Consider the following 22932-nt stretch of genomic DNA (forward strand, 5'->3'; position numbering starts at 1 on the left):
TGATTTTTTTCAGTCCACACGATGGCCTAGTCGAGGTAATGACTCACCTTGAAGCCTATACGTGTGTGTGGACCATTTACCTTGAGTGCTTCACTGCTTTATTGGGCTTTATTTTGCCATCACTAAAAAATGTATTATTTTTTTCCATAAACTGTACGCAGTGTCTTGAGTCGTGCACTCAACCACGTGAAATTTGCGCAGACGAAGGCATTGTCATTTTTCCTTTTTTTTTCAACACAGCCATAAATCCGTTTGGAATTTGTTTTTCAAATTATGATTATTACTCAACTATTTTAACGCACCCATAAATCCGTATTGATGTATTTCCCCCAAAATTAAGATATCTGAAAATGAAATGTGTGAGTGTCCAACTGATTTTTCTTGTTTGTTTGTTCTAAAAAAAGAAAAGAAAAACAAACATAAAACAATTACTGTATGAGAAATCGTGTAAAAGTTGGACGCGGCGCGATTATCAACTACGTGACATTTGCGCAGACGCAGTAGAGACAAAGCAATGTTTCCGGAAGTGAACCGACATGTTCGTCTGCCTTTTCCTTCACTCCTGGTTCATGGCAACCAAATAAAAAACAAGTTTCCCCTGTAGTTACCACCCAGAGTGCAAGTCCCGATGAAGAAACTGCGAAAAAAGTAACGTAACCAGTTGGACAAATACTTTTTGTGTACCACCCAGTCCTTCCAGTTAACTGACGACTGGAAAAAAAACACCACTTGGTCGAAGGGTGGACACCGAAGGTAATTATTAAAAACCGTTGTAAAATCATACCATACTATCAATCGCTTAACTATGTGGTTTGTTTTTTCGAGTTTCGATCGATTGAGTCCTATTATAAAACAGATTTCTACGCCCCTTTACTACTTTGGATTGGAAGTTAACTTAAAACGGAACATGTGTTAGCTTGTTATTCGATTCTGCTCGTCATAGATAACGTTAAAATAACACTATTTTTTAATAAACCTATAACCGTCAACATCGAGTAACTCTGATGTGTCCAAGTCAGGGATTCACAACGTGCTACCCGCAGGCACGAGGGTGCCCCCTAGGGACAACTGAAGTTCCCGCGAGCCTGTTCTGAAACAAGGTCGTCAGTTCTTGTGCTGGATTTCCCCCTCTGATAGTACTGGAAAATTGCCCTTGCAAGAGCTTGAAAGGTGCTTGAATTTGGCAAGAAAAAGAGGTGAACGAACCCTTAGAAAGGCTTTTTTTGGGGTACACTTTCCTGTACAAACATCTTTTTTTCCCTTGCCGCTCCAACCTAGGTCTACCAGAGAGCAAACAATGCGGCTAACCGGTAGGTTTTATAGACTTGCATCACATTTAACCTGCTGGCCCAATCATGTTTTTTTATGAGGTTTGTTCTATTTCTCTCTGTAGGGTCGATGCGAGCTGTGGCCGCTGTGCTCTTGGTGGGACTCATGTGGCTGCTGGTTAGCACCTTGTTTGGAGGAGAAAGTTCTGTTGTGCGACATTTACTCAATGGTAAGACGTCAAACTGATTGAAGTCCTTTAAATTGAATTCATCTTAAGCGATATATGGACGGCCATTTAATGAAAAACAGATTTAAAACGGAACAACGATACAAAATACCTCAAAATGCAAAACAATAAAATAAACCTTGAAAAATTAACTTTTCAGTGCTTCAAATAAGTAATAAAATGCAAAAGCAATTAACTATTTATAACTCTATTTTAACAAATCTAGACACGGCTCTTAATGGTAAAATTGACCTTGAAAGTGCCTCAAAAGTGCTTAAAATTGGCCATGAAAAAGGTGTATGAACCCTGAAGATTGTTTTTCTTCTGTAATCTAAGGAAATTGTTGATCTGTTCATATCCATCAACACGCATTGGGCTGCATTTCTTTAGCCTTATTTTTTGTTTTATTTATCCTATGTGGTATATTTATCAGCATTGACTGAACATAAGTGTACCTCCGGGGCAGTTAGTTGATTTAATGGGGTGTGGTTGCATTTGATGACCATGAGAAACGATTTATACTCTTTCCGTTCATTTTAATGGGAAAACATGTTTTGGTTTACAACTGTTTCATTGTACAACGTCACTGCTGGAAGCAATTACATTTGTAATTAAAGGTACTACTGTAGTTTTTTTATATATGTATCCATTCAGTACTTAACATGTAATCATTCTTTCAATAATAACTTTGAAATGTCAACGATAATATTCAATACAAAGCATTATAATAGCGATAACACGAACTGACCCAAATGCCAGTACAAAGAAAGAAGCTATTTGAATTGTACTTATTCATCTATTTTTGATCATTTTCATTTTTATTTTCAGGTGCAAGTCAAGAACCAACAGCTGGTATGGATGAAAAACTTTATTAATTATTTATGAAATAAGGGTAAATAAAATGTATGATTAATTACTTCAGTGTTCTTTTAGATTACCATATTTTCCGCACTATAAGGCGCACATAAAATCTGTTTTTTTTTTTTAAAAAGCTGACTATGCGCCTTATAATCCGGTGCGCTTTATATATCGATCAATATTGAATTACAAGGTCTCGCAACTTACGGTAAGCAGCCACCGACTCCATTTTTCGCGTAGAATAAGAAGTGCGCTGTGCATACTGGGAAATATTAAACAACGATTCTCTTTTATTTGTGCGTTTGTATAAAGACCCTAAAATGGCTCATATTGAGAGACACGCTTACAACGCAGAGTTTAAACTCAAGGCGATCAGTCACGCAGTAGAACACGGGAATAGAGCAGCAGCGAGAGAGTTCAACATTAATGAATCGATGGCCAAGTAAGGAAGATTTTTCCCATACGAAATCATCCATTTTTTATTGCTCTTGCACGTTCCAAAATACCCAAAATATGAATAAAGATTCTACTTTAAAAAAAAAACATTTCCAAAATATGAATCGATTATGTACCTAAACAATGATAATTAAATACATGAGATTTAACACATTAATATAGTAATCTTAATTTGAAAACATTAACATTAAAGGCATCCCTCATTTATCGCGGTCAACTGGGGACCAGGACTTTTGCAATATGCAAAAATTCATAAGGTTACTGAACCAATTTTTAACCCACATACTTTTTGGGTGGACCCTTTTGATTTTCGAAAGTGTATACAAAACTGTAAATGTAGTACAAAAGTGTTTGTTTATGGCCTAAAACAGGGGTACGCAACCCAAACATGCGAAAGACCCATATTGGACGATAAAAACAAATTTGTCTGGAGCCTCAAACAATTAAAAGCCCCACATAAGCCATATAGTTAATGCGATACATGCTGTATGTATCTGTATTACCTATACTAGCCAAATAGTTAAATTGCTTAGCTGGATGCAGCACATCTTGTGGAGAATGATGCGCCACGTGACAACTCTGTTGCAGGATACCGCTCAAGTTAAACTTCATTACTATAGTAAGCCCTTAACAGTCCGACGGCTGGTGAGAAACAAAGACATGTCTTCATGATGTCACAGGTCACTGAATTCTGTTATGCCACATATCATTGGAAAGCTTGGGAATTATCAGTTTGAAACAAGATACCGGTAAACTATAAAGCCAGCATAGCTCACCAATAAGTCCCCTGGTATTCAGCCTAGACTTACACTTAAAAGAAGTGTAAAATACAATGTTTAGTTTTTTATAGATCTTGATCAAATTTGACCTGGGACCAGGCCTTATACTATTGTCCCAGTTTTTTTCTTGCCAAGATGCCCATGCCCTACTCATCTGCAGGCATGTGATTGCAAAAATGAATCAGGAACAAATAAAAGCCGTCTATTTCTGTGTGTTTAAATCAGATTACTCAATGATAGTATAATTTACAGTGATAATCTCAGTTGGGGACAAAACTTCAGTGTGTTAGCTTTCAAACCTTCCAAATGGTTCAAGAACTGCATTCAATTTACTTTGAGTATGTCTTGAAGTGAGATTTTCGGCCAATTTTACAGTAATGTTAAGGGGTTAAACCTTACTTCCGGTAATTAACCATATTGAGCACTTTGTAAAAAGGCGCAGTCTCGGTAGCTGGTTCTATTTTTGTATTTAACATTACACAGAGTGCACTGCACAATAGGGCGCAAGTTCTCTGTTGCAGCTGCTGATTTGTTGAAAAATGAAAAAAAAAAAACTTGCATAGAATGTCCCCCCTCACGCATACAAGGTGCAAATGCCCCGATAATCTTCAATTCTCTCGCGGCTGTTATTCAGCGTAGCTCGGAAATCCACACACCACGACAGATAGCTTGAAAATCACAGGAGAACGCATACAAGTTGTATTAAGTTGGAAATGTAACAAATCTCACAAAAATTGTAATCTAGCATTAAGCTCTGCAGTGCGAACGGCAGCCTCGTTGTGTCCTCAGCTACGCCCGGCGCTTAACATCACACACAGGGCGCATTGCACGATAAGCCGCGCCGCACAAATTGAAGAAAATCTGAGACTTGTGCAGCGTATGGTCATGAAAATACTGTATACAAATATATGGTGCGACGGAGACAACATCTCTCTTGCAAATAATAATCTGACAAAAGTCTTTTCCCCCTCCATCTGGTTTAGCCGAAATCCTACCACAGAAGTACAAATGCGGCCTTTCGGCGGCGTGCCCCCCCAAGCATCTGGCTTTCCGCCTCATATCCGGAGCCGCCAATGTCATTGGGCCTAAAATCTGTTTGGAGGATAAGATGTGAGGTTTTTGTCTTTTTTGTTTTGTTTTTTAGTCTGCTGTTGTTTGGCCTTTTTTTTGTTATCAACCAGCAGGTTGTTGAGTAGCGTGAAGAACAATGTTGGCAGAGGATTAAACATCGCTTTAGTGAACGGTAACAAAAAAGTTTGTACAAGACAAAAGAGTCATTTTGTTTACACATGTGTTTTTGGTTGCTTTCAGGAGTTACAGGCGAACCTATGGAAACCAAAACTTTTGACATGTGGGCAGGGGGTAAGAAAAATCCACTAATTAAAGACACAATCAGACTAAGGCCCAACCCCATTTTTTACTCTTTGTCTTGTTCTCCCCTTCCTTTACACTTGTTCATGACAAAACAAATACTCAAAATACAACGCTAACAGCTGTCCACATAAAAAACTTGCTAACCGGACTCCCAAATATTTACTCCAAAACAAATTCAACAGTTTTTTAACAAAGACAGAAAGAATAAGAAAATACACCGTTTCCAGCACATCCCAAACTCTTTAAATGTGTAACTGATAAGTGGACCAGGGGTGTCCAGCTTTTTCAAACGTCAGGCTACTTTTTGTGACTAATTAGAGCAAAGGGCACCTAGTTTGATAGCAAATTATAAAAAAGGAACTTAGCTAGATGGCTTGCTAATAGCTTAAAAGGTAGCTTGATTGTAAGCTAGAAAGGTAATCAGGTAAAAAAAAACTAAAAGGGAGCTAGATAGAATTCTAAAAGAGTAAAATGTCATTTAAATGGTCGGATAGAAAGCTAAAAAGAAAGTTAGATAGCAAGCTAGAAAGGAGCCCAAAATTTAGCTTAATAACTAGCAAAAAAGGTAAAATGTTAGCTAGATAGCATGCAAACAAATTTAAGAAGATGGGTTGGTAGCTAGGGAAGCACGGCGGCGCGATGGTTAGCGCACGTGCGGCACAGTCCTGAGGCCATGGTTTCAAATCCAGCTACCAACCTTCCTGTACGGAGTTTGCATGTTCTCCCCATGCTTGCGTGAGTTTCCTCCGGGCACTCCAGTTTCCTCCCACATTCCAAAAACATGCATGTCAGGTTAATTGGCTGGTCCAAATTGTCCCTAGGTGTGAATGAGCGAGCGAATTGTCTGTCCCTGTGTGCCCTGCGACTGGCTGGCAACCAGTTCAGGGTGTCCACTGCCCGGAGATGGCTGGGATGGGCTCCAGCACCCCCGCGACCCTACTGAGGATAAGCGGTGCAGATAATGGATGGGTAGGCAGCTTGTTAAATAGCTAAAAAGGCAACTTGATGGTTATCATAATAGTGTAAATGATCATTGTCAACATTTATGCGCTTTACAAGAGCAAGTTTTGGGTAAGAGTGAGTATTTCGATTGAGCCTAAATTCTTCTTGTCATAAAACTCAATTGATTTGTACAGGCAATACCAATACAAAAAGCAATATCAGCTATTACTTGTCATTTGAATCTGTGTCGTTTGCTACTTCTCTACAAGTACTTGTAAAGCTGTCCTCGCTCCAAAGTTTTACCATTTATTAGTTATAAGGTTGACAGCTAGTAAACGACATCTTGAATAACCAGACACCTTGGCCTTTGAACACTGTTTATTGAGTGAATGGCCTCTACCAATACCCTTATAAGGTAAGGGTTCGTACGGGTTCTTGAAATCCTTGAAAATGTTTGAATTTTAATGTTGTGTTTTCAATGTCTGAAAAATGCTTGAATTTTGGGTTTGGTGCTTGAAAATGCTTTAATTGTTGCCATTGTTATGGTTCTTGTCAATCTGACTCCATAGACCACTGAATAAATGAAGAAATATTTATTTAAAAAAAAAACATGTGAAATTGACGCCGTCAAGCCTGCTCTGGTGGCTTGTCATTATGGCGTTGTGAAGCATCACCACCCTCTGCTGGTCCCACCCAAGAGACAGTTCTATTTAGAAAACCGACACTTTTGAGAAGAACCAGCTTTTTTCGGCTCCTGAACGGCTCCTCAGATTTTTTTTTTCTTAATTATATATTGTCTATCTATCTATCTATCTACCTTGGTCATATCCCTCAAGAGGGGTGACCGACAGCAAGACACACACATACAATAACAAAGAAAATAAAAGGGAAATAAATAACAAAAAAAAAAACACACACACAAAATTTTTTGGACCATGGCCAACGCAATTGCCCAAACACCCAAACAAAATAAGGCACCTCGGCACCCAAGTTGGTCATGCTTTCGTCCCTCCAGATGAAACGGGACACCAGAAAGCGGCCATGTCACTCGGGTCAGGGTGATACAACACACTCCTTTGTTCAACAGCAGGGCCCGACAGCTTTTACTGGTTTACCCCGAGAACCATCAAGGATGCCTACCCACTACCGCATCAAGCTGATGCTTTGGCCATACTTGGGGGAAATGCCTTTTTCTCCACGATGGACCTGACGTCAGGCTACTACAATGTCCCCTTGCACCCTGATGACAAAAAGTACACGGCATTCTCATCACCCTTTGGGCTTCAAGAGTACAACCGGCTCCCTCAGGGACTTTGCAACAGCCCGGCAACATTTATGAGGATGCTTGCAGGAATCAAACCGCCAAACAAGTTGCTCGCCGTCTGTGGCAGGATTTCTTTCTTGTCTATGGTTTCCCTAGGCGTATCCACTCTGATCAGGGAGCCAATTTTGAGAGCAAACTGATCAAAGAGCTTCTAGAGATGGCTGGGGTGCAGAAATCCCATACGACTCCGTACCACCCCATTGGAAATGGTACCGCAGAACGATTTAACCGAACATTGGGAGATATGGTCAGAGCTCTTCCCCCTCAGCCCAAAGCAAAGTGGCCACAAATGCAGCAGCTCACCATCACCCACTCTAGCATTAAGGTCACCTAGTATTACCACTTTCCACCCTTCTTTCGCACTTGCCACACATTCGGACATGTCCTTCTTTCTGAACCAGGTCCATATGCACTTATAAACATCCATACTTCTACACCCCACTTCAACTTCACCCACATCTATCTGGAAGATATCTCCACTCCACTAGTTTTTCCTTTGCTTTCTCACTCACAAGCACAGCCACTCCTTCTCTAGCATGTCCACCCGTAACTCCAGACCTTCTACCATATATTGTCAATAATAATAAAACATTAAGCACTACATTTCTTAGTATTTAGTAATTACATATGTTTTGCAGAGGATCCCTGAAAAACACATAAAATATCAACTAAAATATTCACAGATCTACAAAGAATATTTGTAATACAAAGCAATTTTAGCATTTTACAAACTGTACAGATTTAGAGTCGAAAGACAACCTAACATCCCTGAAAATACAAAACAATAAAATAAAAATTAAAATATTAACTCTCCAGTTCCTTAAATAAATGATAAAATGAAACAAAAATTATATATATATATATATATATATATTATATGTATGTATGCGTGTGTGTGTGTGTGTATATGTACCACTCTATTTTAACCAATTTATACACAAATCCTCTGAAAAACACACACAAAATATAAATTAAAATAAGTAAAACAAAAATCTAAAGGTCAGCAGTCTCTTAAGATTGAAAGATTGACCGCTTCGGAGCTATCAATATCATTAAAATGAGTCCTAATTTAGCTCAGTTATCTGCTTTTTTATACAAACAGTGCTTTTTTTGTTTGTGTTGTCTTCTGTATTAAACTCAATTATTACCCAACAAGTGTAGAGCCCTTTCTGTGTTTGTAAACAAGTGTGACAAAGCCAAGCTGCGTGTGCATTGATGAAGCAGAACGGGAGAATTCATGTCATTTTATAGCAGCCTATAGATCCTTAAATAGAAACAGCTCAAAATAGCACAACGTATGTGTTAGCGGTAAGCTAGCGACTTTATTTTAGTCATCAAAGTTAACAACAACAAAAAATTGTTCTTTTGCTTGGCGCTGGATTTATTCCTTTAAAGGTGCTAGAAAAATTTAAAAATTGGCCTTGAAAAAGGTGTTCAAACCCTTTATACATTTAGTCAAAAACAAACATGAAAATCAAATGTGCATGACCTGTGCAATAAGGAATTTGAAGGTGATTTTGTCCACTCTTTATCCTCAGATGTTTCCGACCTATTGAAATATCTTCGGCCGCTTCACGAGGGCACGCTGGTGTTTGTGGCCTCCTTCGATGATCCAGCTACAAAGTAACATGCCCTTACACTGTATTTCACCATGACTAGTAAATAATTTGCCTTTTTATACTTGCAAAATGCTGTGACTTTTTAATAGGATGTAATTATTAATATTTACTGTTGTTGATAATATGTGCAATGTTGAACAAATCGTATTCCATTGAAAAATTTGAGTAATTTTTGTTTCGGTATTTGAAGGATAAACCGCAACCCAAACACAGCCGAAAGAAAAGGTAGGCCATCGTGGCTAGCATCATTTGAGAGAGAATAGATTGTTATCTGCTGTATTCCCTCACTATTTCACGATTGGTACCTCTAAGGTGCATTGTAAGTTCAAACAAAAAAAATTAGCCATTTACCAGCAGAGCTGTTCTGTTCACCAAAGAGTTAACTGCACTCGTGCAGCCGCGATCTGTTATCCCTGATCGCTTATTACTGCAATTAGGCACTCTTTTTGTCTTTCCTGTTTTTTTCCACCTAAAATGAAATGCACTCCTTTGGCCACAATTCTTTATCCCCAACTCCAAATTGCTACAATCGGGGTTAGACAGAAGGCCCTTTTTTCTGTATGTGTGCCCTTGTGCCTCGCTCAAAATTAAATTACTGCTGACAAGGACCTGAAGAATGCCCTTTGTTTTGGGAAGCGTGCCGTTCTGGCCCGCCTAAAATTAAATATACGTTCGTGGTCATGATCAATTATCCTCAGTCACATAATGCAAAGAGCGGAAATGAACTTCTGGCCTGCCTAAGATCAAATGAATAGTTATGTCCCTGATCCATTATCCCCGTTCAACTTTTGCTGAGACCAGGAACTGGCAGAGCACTTTTTTTCTTCAGTTCGGGTCGCTGCTGCATGCCATTGTGGGACGCTTAAAACGGACTGCACTATTTTGGCCTATATCCATTATCCCCATTCGAATAATGGTAAGAGCAGCTACTGGCAGTGTTTATTTTTTTTTGTTCAGGCCGCTGTTGCGTGCCATTGTGTTACACCCAAAAAGATTGCACTGTTTTGGCTGTGATCCATTATCCCCAGTTGACCATTATTGAGAGCAGGGCCGCACAGAGCTTATGGTTTTCAATTCGGGCCGCTTAGGCATGCTATTGTGGCTTGCCTACGACGAACTGCAGTGTTTTGGGTGTGACTCCTTATCCCCAGTTGACTATTTGTGTGAGCAGGGGCTTGTAAAGCGCATGTTAAAAAATATTGGGGATTACTTTGCGAATTTTTGCATATAGCTGCGTTATTTTGGGGTTAATACCCTACGGTTGTTCCGATAAACATTTTATTCATATTTTGAAATTTGCAGGAACTTATAAAAATAAATACAGTGGAACCTCGGTTCTCGACCATAATCGGTTCCAGAAGCCTGTTCGAAAACCGATTTGTTCGATCACCGAAATCATTTTTCCCATTAAAAATAATGTAAATCGTTTTAATCCGTTCCAACACCCTGAATGTTTACCTTGAATGTTTAACGTAAACATGAAGCTAATCGTACGTTCGCGTTACCGTAATCTTCCGTACGAAAGATTACGCTAACATGAACGTGTCAAAATAAAAAAATCAGGTCGTTTACAAGTCATTTAGCACCCGGGTCTCCACAACAAGTGGTGAGCGGTTTATTGGAAAGGGGGCTCTGTTCCAACCCTGAATGTTGGGCTCCGTTCCAACACCCTGAATGATTACCTTGAATGTTTAACGTAAACAGAAAGCTAACCCAGGCTAATCGTACGTTCGCGTTATCGTAATCTTCCGTACGAAAGATTACGCTAACATGAACGTTTAAAAATTTAAAAAAAGGATAAATAAAAGAATTTTGAATAGGATTTCTTACCTTTGTGGTGGTCAGCAGAAGCCATGCTGTATTCCCTAGCAAGATCAGACACTCGCACACCTCCTTCATATTTTGCTATTATTTCTTTCTTAAATGCAATAGTTGTACGCACTACTTTTCTTTTTTCACCCGTAGCAACTTTGCTGCTTGCAATGACTTTCTTCGGAGGCATAATTAGGGGCTAAAACACTTCGTACACCTATATTAAAAGCGAAAGCAAAACGAAGCACGTCCGCACGTGAGAACACTTGGTCACAAACAGAGCGATCTACACCCGTACGCCGTTCGGCATCGCATCCTAGCGCACGCACTCACGCATTACCGGCGTTCGAACTCCGATTTTTTGACCGAACAGCGAAGCAAGAATTTCTCGAAATTTTTGGTCGGACTCCGATTTGTTCGAACTGAGAGGCATTCGAAAACTGAGGTTCCACTGTACCATTATTTTGTTTGGGAAAAAATATTTCAGTTTTAAACACTGATCCTGAATGGATTATGGTCCAGTACCATAATATCAATGTATATAAAAGAGGTAATGAAGAATAATATAAATTATATCACACTAACAAGCTATGTTTAGAATCAATCTCTGGTTTTGTCTCGCCACATTGTAAAATAAAATGAATGTGCCACACAGGTTAAATGCAGAGTCCCGCCGACTGTTTGAGGAGTTGGGGAGCACTGCCGTCAAAGAGTTAGCTTTTCGGGACAGTTGGGTCTTTGTCGGTGCCAAAGGCATCGAGAACAAAAGTCCCTTTGAGCAGGTCAGTAGCAACTACTTTAAATGATATTTACAAAACATTGTCAATTGTCGTCTTTACCAGCCAGTTAATTGTTGCATATAGCCCTCAACGGTGTTTAGCTTTTCCATTAGCATCCTCTTTATTTCAAGACACTGTAGCGATTTTGAAAGGAACAACAATTGAATTGAGTGTAGGCAAGAGAAACTGGTTTATGTTTTCAAACAGACTTGGTAAATAAATCAATGGATGGCTATGCAGCGAAATTTGGGTGATCAATAAATTATTTGAGCAAATAATCAATTGACCAATTAAAGTGAAGAGACGAGTCTATTCTTTTTCTAAAACCCGTCTAGCCTTTGTCTGGAGCACCACACATGTTTTTTGCTCATTATATCATGAAAAATGGTGTAAAATATATTTAGTGACTCTAAAGCAGGGGTCGGGAACCTTTGACACGCATGCCAGCAGTGGTACGCGAAGGGTCAACCAGTGGCACGCGAGTGCAAGGCAAAATAATAATGATTATTTTTTTTAAACGCACATTTTTACCTGAAATTTAGACATTTTCAGTTGCGCGCCGTGTTGTTTAGAGGCTTTACAGCAGCGCCCCTCCTCTTCTGCTCGGTGTGCGAGTGTGTGTCTGCACAGCGAAATCTTTGTTTTGACCCAGCCACATAAACACCCGCGCGCGATAAATGAATGAATAATGACAGCTCCTTCAGCGAAAAAAATCTCGTTCTTTGACTGATGACTGGGGGCTTGTGCAAAAAATGACTGTGCTGTTTGTGCATTATGCCTCGAGAGCGTTGTACCTCGCACATCAAGTGTTAAACGTCATTATGAGACGAAACAAGTATTCAAGGCGTAGACATTAAAACGCGCTGTGTCCAGATACGACAAACAAACACAGACCCTAAAAACCTTTGTCACTGCTAAAAACACCACCATAAAGCAAGTTATCACATTGGTCACTGCATACATAACAAAACACAAAAAAACATGTATATCTGAGACCAAATCAGCTGTTACTTCTGTTGCACTTATTTTCAAGTAGCCTTCTGCCTTGTTGCTGTTATTATTTTCAAGTTCTGATATTTTCTGCAATAAGATTTCATTGATGAATGGTATGGTAGCTGTCCATATCACTTGTTTTTGATTGTAGGTCATTGTTGATGAAGAATGGTTGATTCAGGTTGATTCTTGAGGTAAAAAGTTTAAGTCATGCATGTCTACAGCCCTCTCCACATGTTGCTCACATAAATTTTTTAGTTTATTGATGAACAAGAATAGTGTAAGATAAATTGGTCAGTTATACTATTTAAATGTATATCCATGTTGTATATTCGCACTGGTGTAAAATTACAGCTGTTTCGGATATAAAAAAAAATGTTGTGCAAGTCATTGATCTTGGTGTGGCACATTAATTTACAAGAAAATTTGAACGTGGCACTCCACACCGGGAAGGTTGCTGACCCCTGCTCTAGAGGATTGGCCACACAGGAATTTTAAGTAAATTATTTTCACCGTTTTTGATTGTTCAACATACTTTAATAAAGACACACACAAACTCTTGTATTTATTTATAAAAACTTCTTAATCTGATCTATCTAAACTTCTAAAGCTTATCCAAACTTCTAAATCTAATCTAAATTTCTAAAACTAATGTAAACTTCTAAATCTAATCTATATCAACTACTAAATCGAATGAATCTAAACCTCTAAATCTAATCCATCTAAACTTCTAAATCTAATTTATCTTAACTTGTAAAAAAAAATACTATCGAAACTTCTAGATTTAATGTATCAAACTTCTAAGTCTGATCTATCTAAACCTTTAGATTTAACGCATTCAAATTTCCAAATCTAAAGTAAACATGTATATCTATTATATTTAAACTTGTGAATGTAATCCATCTTAACGTCCCCTTTTTTTTGGAAGCGGGAGAGAAGGGTCTGTCAGGAAGTCGAATCTCTGATTCAAGAGGAGCAGTGTGCTTTTCGTCCAGGCCGTGGAACAGTGTACCTACACAATCTGCAGGGTCTTCAAAGGTGCATGGGAGTTTGCCTATTTGGTCTCGATGTGTTTTGTGGACATTTGACCGTGTTCCTCAGGAAGTCATGTAGGGGGTGCTTCGGGAGTATGGGGTACCGCAGTCTTACCCGGGCTGTGCGGTCCCTGTATGCCCAATGTCTGGTCTGCATTGCCGGCAGTAAGTTGAATTTGTTTCCAGTGGGAGTGTGCCAGGACTGCCCTTAGTCACTGATTCTGTTCATAACTTTTTATGGATTGAATTTCTAGGTGCAGCCTTGGCAGTAAAAGGAAGCCCCCGGCATTGCATCTCTGTTCTTTGCAGATAATGTGGTGCTGTTAGCTTCCTCAAGCCGTGATCTTCAGCTCTCACTGGAGCGTTTCGCAGCCGAGTATAAAGCAGCCAGGATGAAGATCAGTACCTCCAAATCCCAGGCCTAATCCAAACCTCTAAATATAATTGCTCTAAACAGACAGAAGAGCAGCTTCAGCGACAGACTGCTGTCACTGTCTTGTACCACGGACAGACAGAAGAGATCTTTTCTTCCTCATGCCATGAGGCTCTTTAACTCCACCTGGCGGAGTAAAGGCCCACATTAAACCACACCCCCTACATTGCATATTACCGTACTTTTATTGCAGTGTGCATTTTATGTAGCACTATTTAAATACTCTATACAACACGTTACAGTGGGTATTAGCACGTCACATTGGGTATTTGTATATTGTATTCCTTTTACTTTATTATTGTATTGTTCTCAGCGAAGGGATGCTGCTGGAAATGTGAATTTCCCTTCGGGGATGAATAAAGTATCATCTATCTATCTAAACTTCTAAATCGAACTAATCTTAACTGCTAAATCTAATTTGAACCTCTTAATCCTATCGGACTAAATTTCTAGATCGAAACTGTGAAAATTTCTAAATTTAATCGGTCTAAACTTGTAAATCAAATCCCGACCTCTAGAAGTTTGCTGATGACAGTGCTATCGTGGGATGTATCAGAAGTGGGCAGGAGGAGGAGTACAGGAAATTGATTCTGGACTTTGTCCAATGGAGCGATGCAAACCACCTGCACCTGAACACCACTAAGACCAGGGAGATGGTGGTGGACCTCAGGAGAACTAGAACTCACCCGGTTCCTGTAACCATCAAAGGAGAATGTGTAGAATTTGTCCAGACCTACAAATACCTGGGTGTGCTGCTGGACAATAAACTGGACTGGACTGCCAACACAGAAGCTCTATGTAGGAAAGGTCAAAGCCGACTTTACTTCCTCAGAAGGCTGGCTTCCTTCAACATCTGCAAAAAGCTCCTGAAATTATTCTATGAGACTGTTGTGGCAAGCGCCCTCTTCTATGCGGCAGCGTGTTGGGGAGGCTTTATTATTGTTTTGTTCTCCAGTGCAGGGATGCTGCTGGAAGTGTGAATTTCCCTGTGGGGATGAATAAAATATCTATCTATCTAAATGCAATCAGTCCAAACCTCTAAATCTAATCTGTCTAAACTTCTAAATCTAATCCTACTTCAATCCGAATTCATTTATCTAATATAATCCAAACTATTTTATGTATCCCGATTGAGTGTGTGCGTGCGCGTGTTTTGATTTATAGGCTCTGAAACGACTGAAGCAATTTTCATGAAAATTTACAGTTATACTTTAGGCCTCCATAAGTGTTATCGCTAAATTATGTGTCAATGCACCCCCAATAAATACCCAAAAAAATAGATGAACAACTTACCGTACGATGTTCTTTTGTGGGGTTTTTAGCGCCCTCGGCAGCCAAATTGGGTATTGCAGCTCTCGACCACCGACCACTCCAAGCAGCCCAATCCTCTATTAACTCCGGCAACGCCAGGCCCATTTTGCTTTTTGTCAATAATATCATCCCTATTTCATGTTGTTGACATGTGTATCATTTGCCCTCATCTAGGTTAATAGTCTGTAATAATAGTTTGCAATAGTCTGTGATCTGTGCAGCCTTTTGAGACTCTGTGATTAAGGGCTGTACAAATAACCATGACTTGACTTGACTCCCAACCATCTGCTTTGTTCCCATTAGCGTATGAAGAACAGCAAGAGCAGCAACAAATATGAAGGCTGGCCGGAGTCGCTGGAGATGGACGGATGCATTCCGTTACGGCCGCCTGTCCAGGTTTAATTGTCTCCTTACGTCTTCCCGTGAGTTTAGGCACGGATAGAGCGTAATTGTGATCAAGAAATGGTGAAAGTTGATGTGATGAGCAAGGTTTTTTTTTCTCTGGTAAAGGACCCTTTCATTTGTTTGTAAATGTTGTGATGTATCCAGTAAGTGGGGCTTAGCCTGGAGGCAAAAAAAAGTAGTTGTGCTGGTTAGAAAACAGAAGAAAAGAACGCTGTTGTTGTCATGTGTGTTTGTGTGCCAAAAAGTGTTAGTGATCGTAAATGGAAGTTTTACAAGATTCCAGCGGCTACTCCTGATCAAAAAAATGAAGTTTTGTCCTAAAGCAAAAAGATTGGACTGAGGCACTCATTAAAAATGCTTTGGTTTGCAGCGCAAACTTCATATCAAGTAAGAGAAATGTAATATTTATGAAGCAATCAAGTCTATATTACTTACTATATCTTATTTTCTTAGCTTAAGCTAACTGTGTAGCCTAAATGCCAATGGTAGCCTAGTAAACACTGTGTGGGTCGAAAGTAAAGACAGTCATCCATTGCAATAGTTGGGCTTACAATCCAAGTAATTTATTAGATACTTTGATTTTTTTCAAGGATTTACTGTTTTGTTTTGTTTTTAAATACAACTTCATTATTTTCTATTGTACGCCCAACGATGGTCTGCCATGTGTGCCTGGTTTTATCTACCCACCCAAGCAGGGTTTATCCATAGCGTAAAGCTTGCTGCTTCAGAATGTAAAATGAAGACAGGGTGAGTTTCGGGTCAACAATGAACAATCAAAAGGACTTTATCGAGGCAAAAAAATACTAGTTATCAGATTTGAGCAAATTTGGTCTGAGGTGTGATCGACTTACTTACCAAATACCAAATTTCCTTTTAACAAATGCTCCAGAGTTTAAGACCTGAAACAATTTAAAAAAATTCTAACACATTTTTCTCCCATGGAATATTTTTGGAAATCTAATTTAAATTTAGTGGAGATAATACATAATAACTTCATAAGGAGAGGAGACATAATTGTAATGTATTTGTTAGATAGATTCTAAGTATTTATCTCCCACGGTTCTTTGAGACTTTTTTGTGATTAAGTGCTATACCAGTGTTTGAAATAACATCTGCCCGGACGCCCGGGGCGTGCATCTTTTACGTCGGGCGTACAACTTACAAAACTTCTCCGCCCGGGTGGCCGACAACTTTTTCAAGGGGAAATAAAATGATCGAGAAAAAAAAAGCAAAAGCTTTATTTTTGAATCAAACGTTTGTTTTATTTCGATTTTGAAATCTTATGGCTGGGCAGGCAACTTTTGTCTGCCATGGTGTCCGGTAACTTTTTGTCACGAGTTTCAGACACTGGCTATACAAATAAACATGAAGGCAATCATTGTCGATTAACGCCAACAGCTAGCTGAAGTTAAGTAAATAACAAGATTCTATGCCAATATAATAACTAACATGGACTTGATAGCAATGATCGTAAGCGTTTAATTTTTCTTACCTGATATGAAGTTTGCACTGCAAACCCGAGCATTTTTGATGAGCGCTTCGGTCCAATCTTAAATGCACGACTCCTTTTTTTAAATTTTTTGCTCAGGAGTGTCCGCTGGGATCCTGTAAAACTTGCATATACGATCACTAATGTTTTTTCTCCAATTCTGGCATCCAAACACACAACATGAAGACAACTAGCAGCTGCAACAGCGTTCTTTTCCTCTGTCTTCTAAGCAGCGCAAGTATTTTGCCTCCAGCTTCGACTGTGACATTATGCGTGACATAGGCTGTGAAAGGATCTTATATAGCCACAATGTGTGGCCGTGTGTGTGTTTGTGGGTTTGTGGGTTTGAAAGGGAAATGTGATAGCGGAATTTTAACAATGGAAGCAGAGTCGGGCTTCCTTGAAAAGAAACACTTTTCCCATGAATCAAAAAGCTGAAACACGATCTATAAAGTTGCACCACATCCACATATTCTTTGAAGCAGTTCTGCCTGAATTTGAAATGTTAACGCTGTATCTTGAGTTCAAATAACTACTGTGGAATGAAATTGTATGTTAACCATTTGGAATTTCTCACATTTCTACACAAATCACACAGATGAAAAACCAAATCTGCTTGATAAAGAAGCTCGCGGAAATTATTAGCAGTACATATTTGAATGAAGATAGCGCTTTTGATGTGAGTGAGGCCAGGGCTGCTCCTCCTTTTCTGTGTTCTCATATTCTGTATTGCTAAGCAAAATTTTCGATCTGTTTCATCTGGAAAAAAAATTCTCTTGCTGTTGTTGAATATGGTCATGTGAAGAGGCGGCTACGTTTGATAGGTTGAACATGGTAGCGCCTGTCAGATTTCTGCGTGAAAATAAATGTGCCTTAGCGGAGACAGACCGACGCGTACTTATGTGTAGGGGATTTATTAAGTAACGAAGTAACAACTTCAATGTTGCCTCATCTAGCAGAATAAAAGTCAATTTTTTTTCTTCACAAATTTAATCTAGTAAAAGTATAGGGATTTTAAAATACTCCTAGAAGTACAAAATTTCCCAAAACATACTTAAGCACAGTTGTTGTCAAAGGTTTACATACACTTGTGAAGAACATAATGTCATGGCTCTCTTGAGTTTCCTGTTATTTCTACAACTCTGATATTTCTCTGATCGAGTGATTGGAACATTGTCACAAAAACATTCATGAGGTTTGATTCTTTAATGACTTTTTTATGGGTGAACAGAAAAAGTGATCAAATCTGTTGGGTCAAAAATATACATACAGCAACACGAATTGGCAAATTTGGTTACTTAGAATGTTGTGTCAATGTAATGAGCTTCATAGCATGGCCTCTTAACGTCTTGTGAGTGATTAAGAGTGACTACAGCTGGTGCTTTATCTGAGGCCATTTAAATAGGGCTTATTGGATGCAACGCCCACAAACGCTACAATGGGAAAGTCATAAGAGCTCAGCATGGATCTGAAAAAGCAAATCATCGACTTAAACAAGTAAGGAAAGTCACTTGGAGCCATTTCAAAGCAGCTGCAGAGCCCAAGAGCAACAGTGCAAGCAATTGTTTGTAAGTAATAACGTTCTTCGAACTGTTTTGTCACTGCCATGATCAGGAAGAGAACGCAATCACCTGCTGCTTAGAGAAAATTGTTCAGTAGGGTGAAGATTCAACCGAGAATCACCAAAAAGCAGATTTACCAAGAATTGGCAAACCTCATTAATGTTTTTGTGACAATAAACTATCTGTTTCAATCAGAGTTGTAGAAATAACAGGAAACTCAAGAGAGCTATGACATTATGTTCTTCACAAGTGTTCGTAAACCTTTGACCACTACTGTAAATGTAACGGAGTAAATGTACTCCGTTAGTACCCACCTCTGCTTATTCCTTCCACTTCTGTTAATCAGTAAAAACGTGCCAAGCAGGTTTCCATATTTTAATGAGATTAACATGCAAACAATGACAGAAGGGGAAGGAATAAGTAAGTGAGCCACTTAATCACAAACCACATAGATAAAGAGACGGAGGGGAGGGCAAACAGTCTGTGTGCCGGGTGGTAGGAGTCCTTTATTATGTTTGTAGCTCTCCTAAGACAATGCTTCATGTTGATGTCCCCAAAACAGGAAGTGAGGACCCAGTAATACAATGGGCAGTTTTCACCACCTTCTGTATCGCCTTTCGGTCAGCGACAGAGCAGTTACCATACCAGGCTGTGACACTACTGGTTAGAATGCCCTCGATGGCCTTCCTAATTTGAAAGAGGCTAGCATGCAATCAATGGCAGAGGGTTCAGTTACCTATTCCTCCCCTTAAAATCGCCACCAATTGTGGTCTGATCTTTGTCAAAATCACACATATGAAAAGATGGTGTCTGCTTGATTAAGGGCTGCAGTGGCTTGCGAAACCATTTGCCCCCCTTGATCTTTGTGACCTTTTGCCACATTTCAGACTTCAAACATTAAGATGAAAAACTGTAAATTATTGTGAAGAATCAACAATTAGTGGGACACAATCATGAAGTGGAACAAACTTAATGAATATTTTAAACGTTTTTACAAAATAAAAAACGGAAAAGCCCAATTGAGTTAATACTTTGTAGCGCTACCTTTTGCTGCGATTACAGCTGCAAGAAGCTTGGGTTATGTCTCTATTGTTTTGCACATCAAGAAACTGATATTTTTGCCCATTCCTCCTTGCAAAACAGTTCCAGCTCAGTGAGGTTGGATGGAAAGCGTTTGTGAACAGCAGATTTCAGTTCTTTCCACAGATTCTCAATTGGATTGAGGTCTGGACTTTGACTTGGCCATTCTAACACCTTAATTTGTTTTTTGGTGAACCATTCCATTGTAGTTTTTGCTTTATGTTTTGGATCATTGTCTTGTTGGAAGAAATCTCCGTCACAGTGTCAGGTCTTTTGCGGTTCAGGTTTTCTTCCAGAATGGTCCTGTATTTGGCTCCATCCATCTTCCCATTGGCTCTTCTTCCACGATAGGCCCCTTCATCACGCCGGCACGAGAATTCTTCAGGGCAAGGAGTTGAAATTCCTTGAATACACGCATTTTTTGTGCGCTAAAACCCATGTCCCATAGGATAGAAGTAATCCATAGTGTAGTTGTCAAAACGGGAAGAAAAAACACCGAAGATAGGAGCAGACAATAAAACAATAGGGCAGCTGCTGGAAAAGGCAGCCGCTCGTGGCAGCGCGTACCATCCGTAATAATGGTAAATGCGAACTCACGACCAAATAAGATCATCCAGTGCTGGTGGAAAACATCGAAGCGCACAGGGAGCGCAGTTGCTGAGTTTTGCGGAAACGTGGCTCACGTTTAGCATTCCGGACGCTAACGTGTAGCCACCCGGAGCTACCCGGAGCTATCCGGCTTCAACGCCGCTAAACAGAGACACGAAAGCCGGGGGGACTTGGAGAGGAGGTGGACTTGCTAACACGAGGTGGTGTATCCCTGGATTTTCACAAAGAAAAGTTTTCCATCTGCCGCAGGGATGTCGAACTTTTGGACTGGCGTGACGTAATCCACTCCGCTACAAGCACCCCCAGGGCATCATGTTAATCTGTTAATAAACAACGGGGTAGACTGCTGGAAGTGTGAATTTCCCTACGGGGATGAATAAAGTATCTATCTATCTATCTATTTATCTATCAAATTTAACCATCCTCCTTGTCCCTGCTGAAGAAAATCAGGCCCAAACTGTGATGCTACCACTACCATGTTTGACGGTGGGGATGGTGTGTTGAGGGTGATGAGCTGTGCTGCTTTTACGCCAAACATAACGTCTTGTATTTTTGCCAAAAAGTTCGATTTTGGTCTCATCTGACTAGAGCACCTTCTTCCACATGTTTGGCGTGTCTCCCAGGTGGCTTGTGGCAAACTTTAAACGACAATTTTTATGGATATCTTTAAGAAATGGCCTCCTTCTTTCCACTCTTCCATAAAGGCCAGCTTTGTGCAGTATACGACTGATCGTTGTCCTATGGACAGATTCTCCCACCTCAGCTGTAGATCTCTGCAGTTCATCCAGAGTGATCAAGGGCCTCTTGGCTGCATCTCTGATCAGTTTTCTCCTTGTATGAGCTGAAAGTTTAAGGGGACGGGCCGATCTTGGTAGAGTTGCAGTGGTCTGATACTTCTTCCATGTCAATATTATTGTTTGCACAGTGCTCTTGGGATGTTTAAAGCTTGGGAAATCTGTTTTTTATCCAAATCCAGCTTTAAACTTCTCCACAACAGTATCTCGGACCTTCCTGGTGTTTTCCTCGTTCTTCATGATGCTTTCTGCGCTGTAAACAGACCTCTGAGACTATCACGGTGCAGGTGCATTTATACAGAGACTTGATTACACACAGGTGGATTCCATTTATCATCGTTAGTCATTTAAAACAATATAGAATCATTTTAGAGATCCAGACAGAGTTTGCTGCACTGAAAGTAAAGGGGTTGAATAATTTTGCACACCCACTTTTTCGTTTTTTATTTGTTAAAAAAAAGTTAAAAATATCCATTAAATTGTGTTCCACTTCATGATTGTGTCCCACTTATTGTTGATGCATCACAAGAAATTACAGTTTTATATCTTTGTTTGAAGTCTGAAATGTGGCAAAAGGTCACAAAGTTCAAGGGGACCAAATAGTTTTGCAAGCCACTGTATCCAAAGAAACATGACCTGACATGATATTTATAGTTTTACATATATTATCGACGATTTCCTGCAAACAATTACAGAAGGGGTGGTGATAAGTAAGTCGATGGGATCTGATATTTGTCAATATTACATGGATGAAAATTGTGTCTTTAACTAAAAAGCATCCAAACGTTTATAGCTTTCCGTATTTCAATTAAGAAAGTATGCAAAGAACAACAGATGGTTCAGCTACTCATCCCTCCCCCTAAAATCACAATCAAATGTGATTTTGGTTAAAATCAGGCGGACTAACAAAACAGCGTTTGCTTGGACTGAAAGCTCCCAAATGTTTATATTTTTCCATATTTTAATGAAGATAGTACGTAAACAATTACAAGAAGGGTAGGAATAAGTAACTGACAGCTTATCTAACTGTGTATTGATGAACATCCAGACCTTTAGAGTCGTATCCTTTCCCAGCTTGATACAGATCAATAATTGGCAGTGGTTTCCATTATTTATTTCTCCCCTTTCTGTCATTGTTTTATTGCTATCCCGATTAAAATATGTCAACCTATCAATGTTTGGTTGCAATTAGTTCAAGAAGACACTTTTATTTCATCTGTGTGATTTTGACAATGACAGAGGGTTCTGTTATTTATTCCTCCCTTCTGTCCGAACTACATGCTTTCCTTATGAAACTATGAAAAACGTATGTGATTGGGTGTTTTTAGTTCAAGCATACACTATTTTTCTTTTTGTATGATTTTTAAACAGATCATATTACTTTTGATGGCGGTTTGATGAAGAAATGTGTGAAATTTCAAAAGGTTTATCGAATTTTTTTTTTTTTTTTTTTTAATGTACCGACTGCATTTGAATGCTGTGACAAATATTTCTGTGAAATGTATCGCCCAATAATAGGAGCTGTTGGTTAGCTTTTGAACTGGACGCACAAGCCTAGTTTTTTACCATTGAGTTACTTGTTCACTTACACAAAACTATTTATTGAAATGCCAAAAAAACTCCCAACACTTTGCCTTCTAGCTATAATGCTGTTAGCGTGCTCACGATTTTAAACATTTCCAATGCCGTTTTTTTTTGTCCATTTAGTGCTTTCACAAACTATTTAATCTTTGACATGTTTGAGCTATTTCAGTACATAGAAATAAAATGATGTAGTATCTGCA

General features: G+C 39.3%; 1 protein-coding gene across 6 annotated transcripts; it reads left to right on the forward strand.

Moving 5' to 3' along the window:
* Positions 1-522: 522 nt before the first annotated feature.
* On the forward strand, positions 523-22932 carry fam3a (FAM3 metabolism regulating signaling molecule A). Of its 6 annotated transcripts, none has more exons than XM_088333030.1 (11): positions 523-753; positions 1016-1196; positions 1279-1310; positions 1394-1498; positions 2324-2347; positions 4572-4698; positions 4770-4831; positions 4900-4950; positions 8767-8851; positions 11315-11441; positions 15513-22932. In XM_088333030.1, exons 3-11 carry the CDS (start codon positions 1298-1300, stop codon positions 15609-15611), a joined length of 693 nt encoding a protein of 230 aa, XP_088189156.1. In that variant the 5' UTR covers positions 523-753; positions 1016-1196; positions 1279-1297; the 3' UTR covers positions 15612-22932. The 6 variants fall into 6 exon arrangements, with proteins under 6 accessions (XP_088189156.1, XP_088189159.1, XP_088189161.1 ...); XM_088333033.1 differs by having other exon boundaries at positions 4773-4831; XM_088333035.1 differs by having other exon boundaries at positions 4785-4831.

This window comes from Urocampus carinirostris, chromosome 3 (assembly GCF_059441175.1).
Source record: "Urocampus carinirostris isolate Australia breed hairy pipefish chromosome 3, RoL_Ucar_1.0, whole genome shotgun sequence".
In the NCBI taxonomy this organism is placed as follows: Eukaryota; Metazoa; Chordata; class Actinopteri; order Syngnathiformes; family Syngnathidae; genus Urocampus; species Urocampus carinirostris.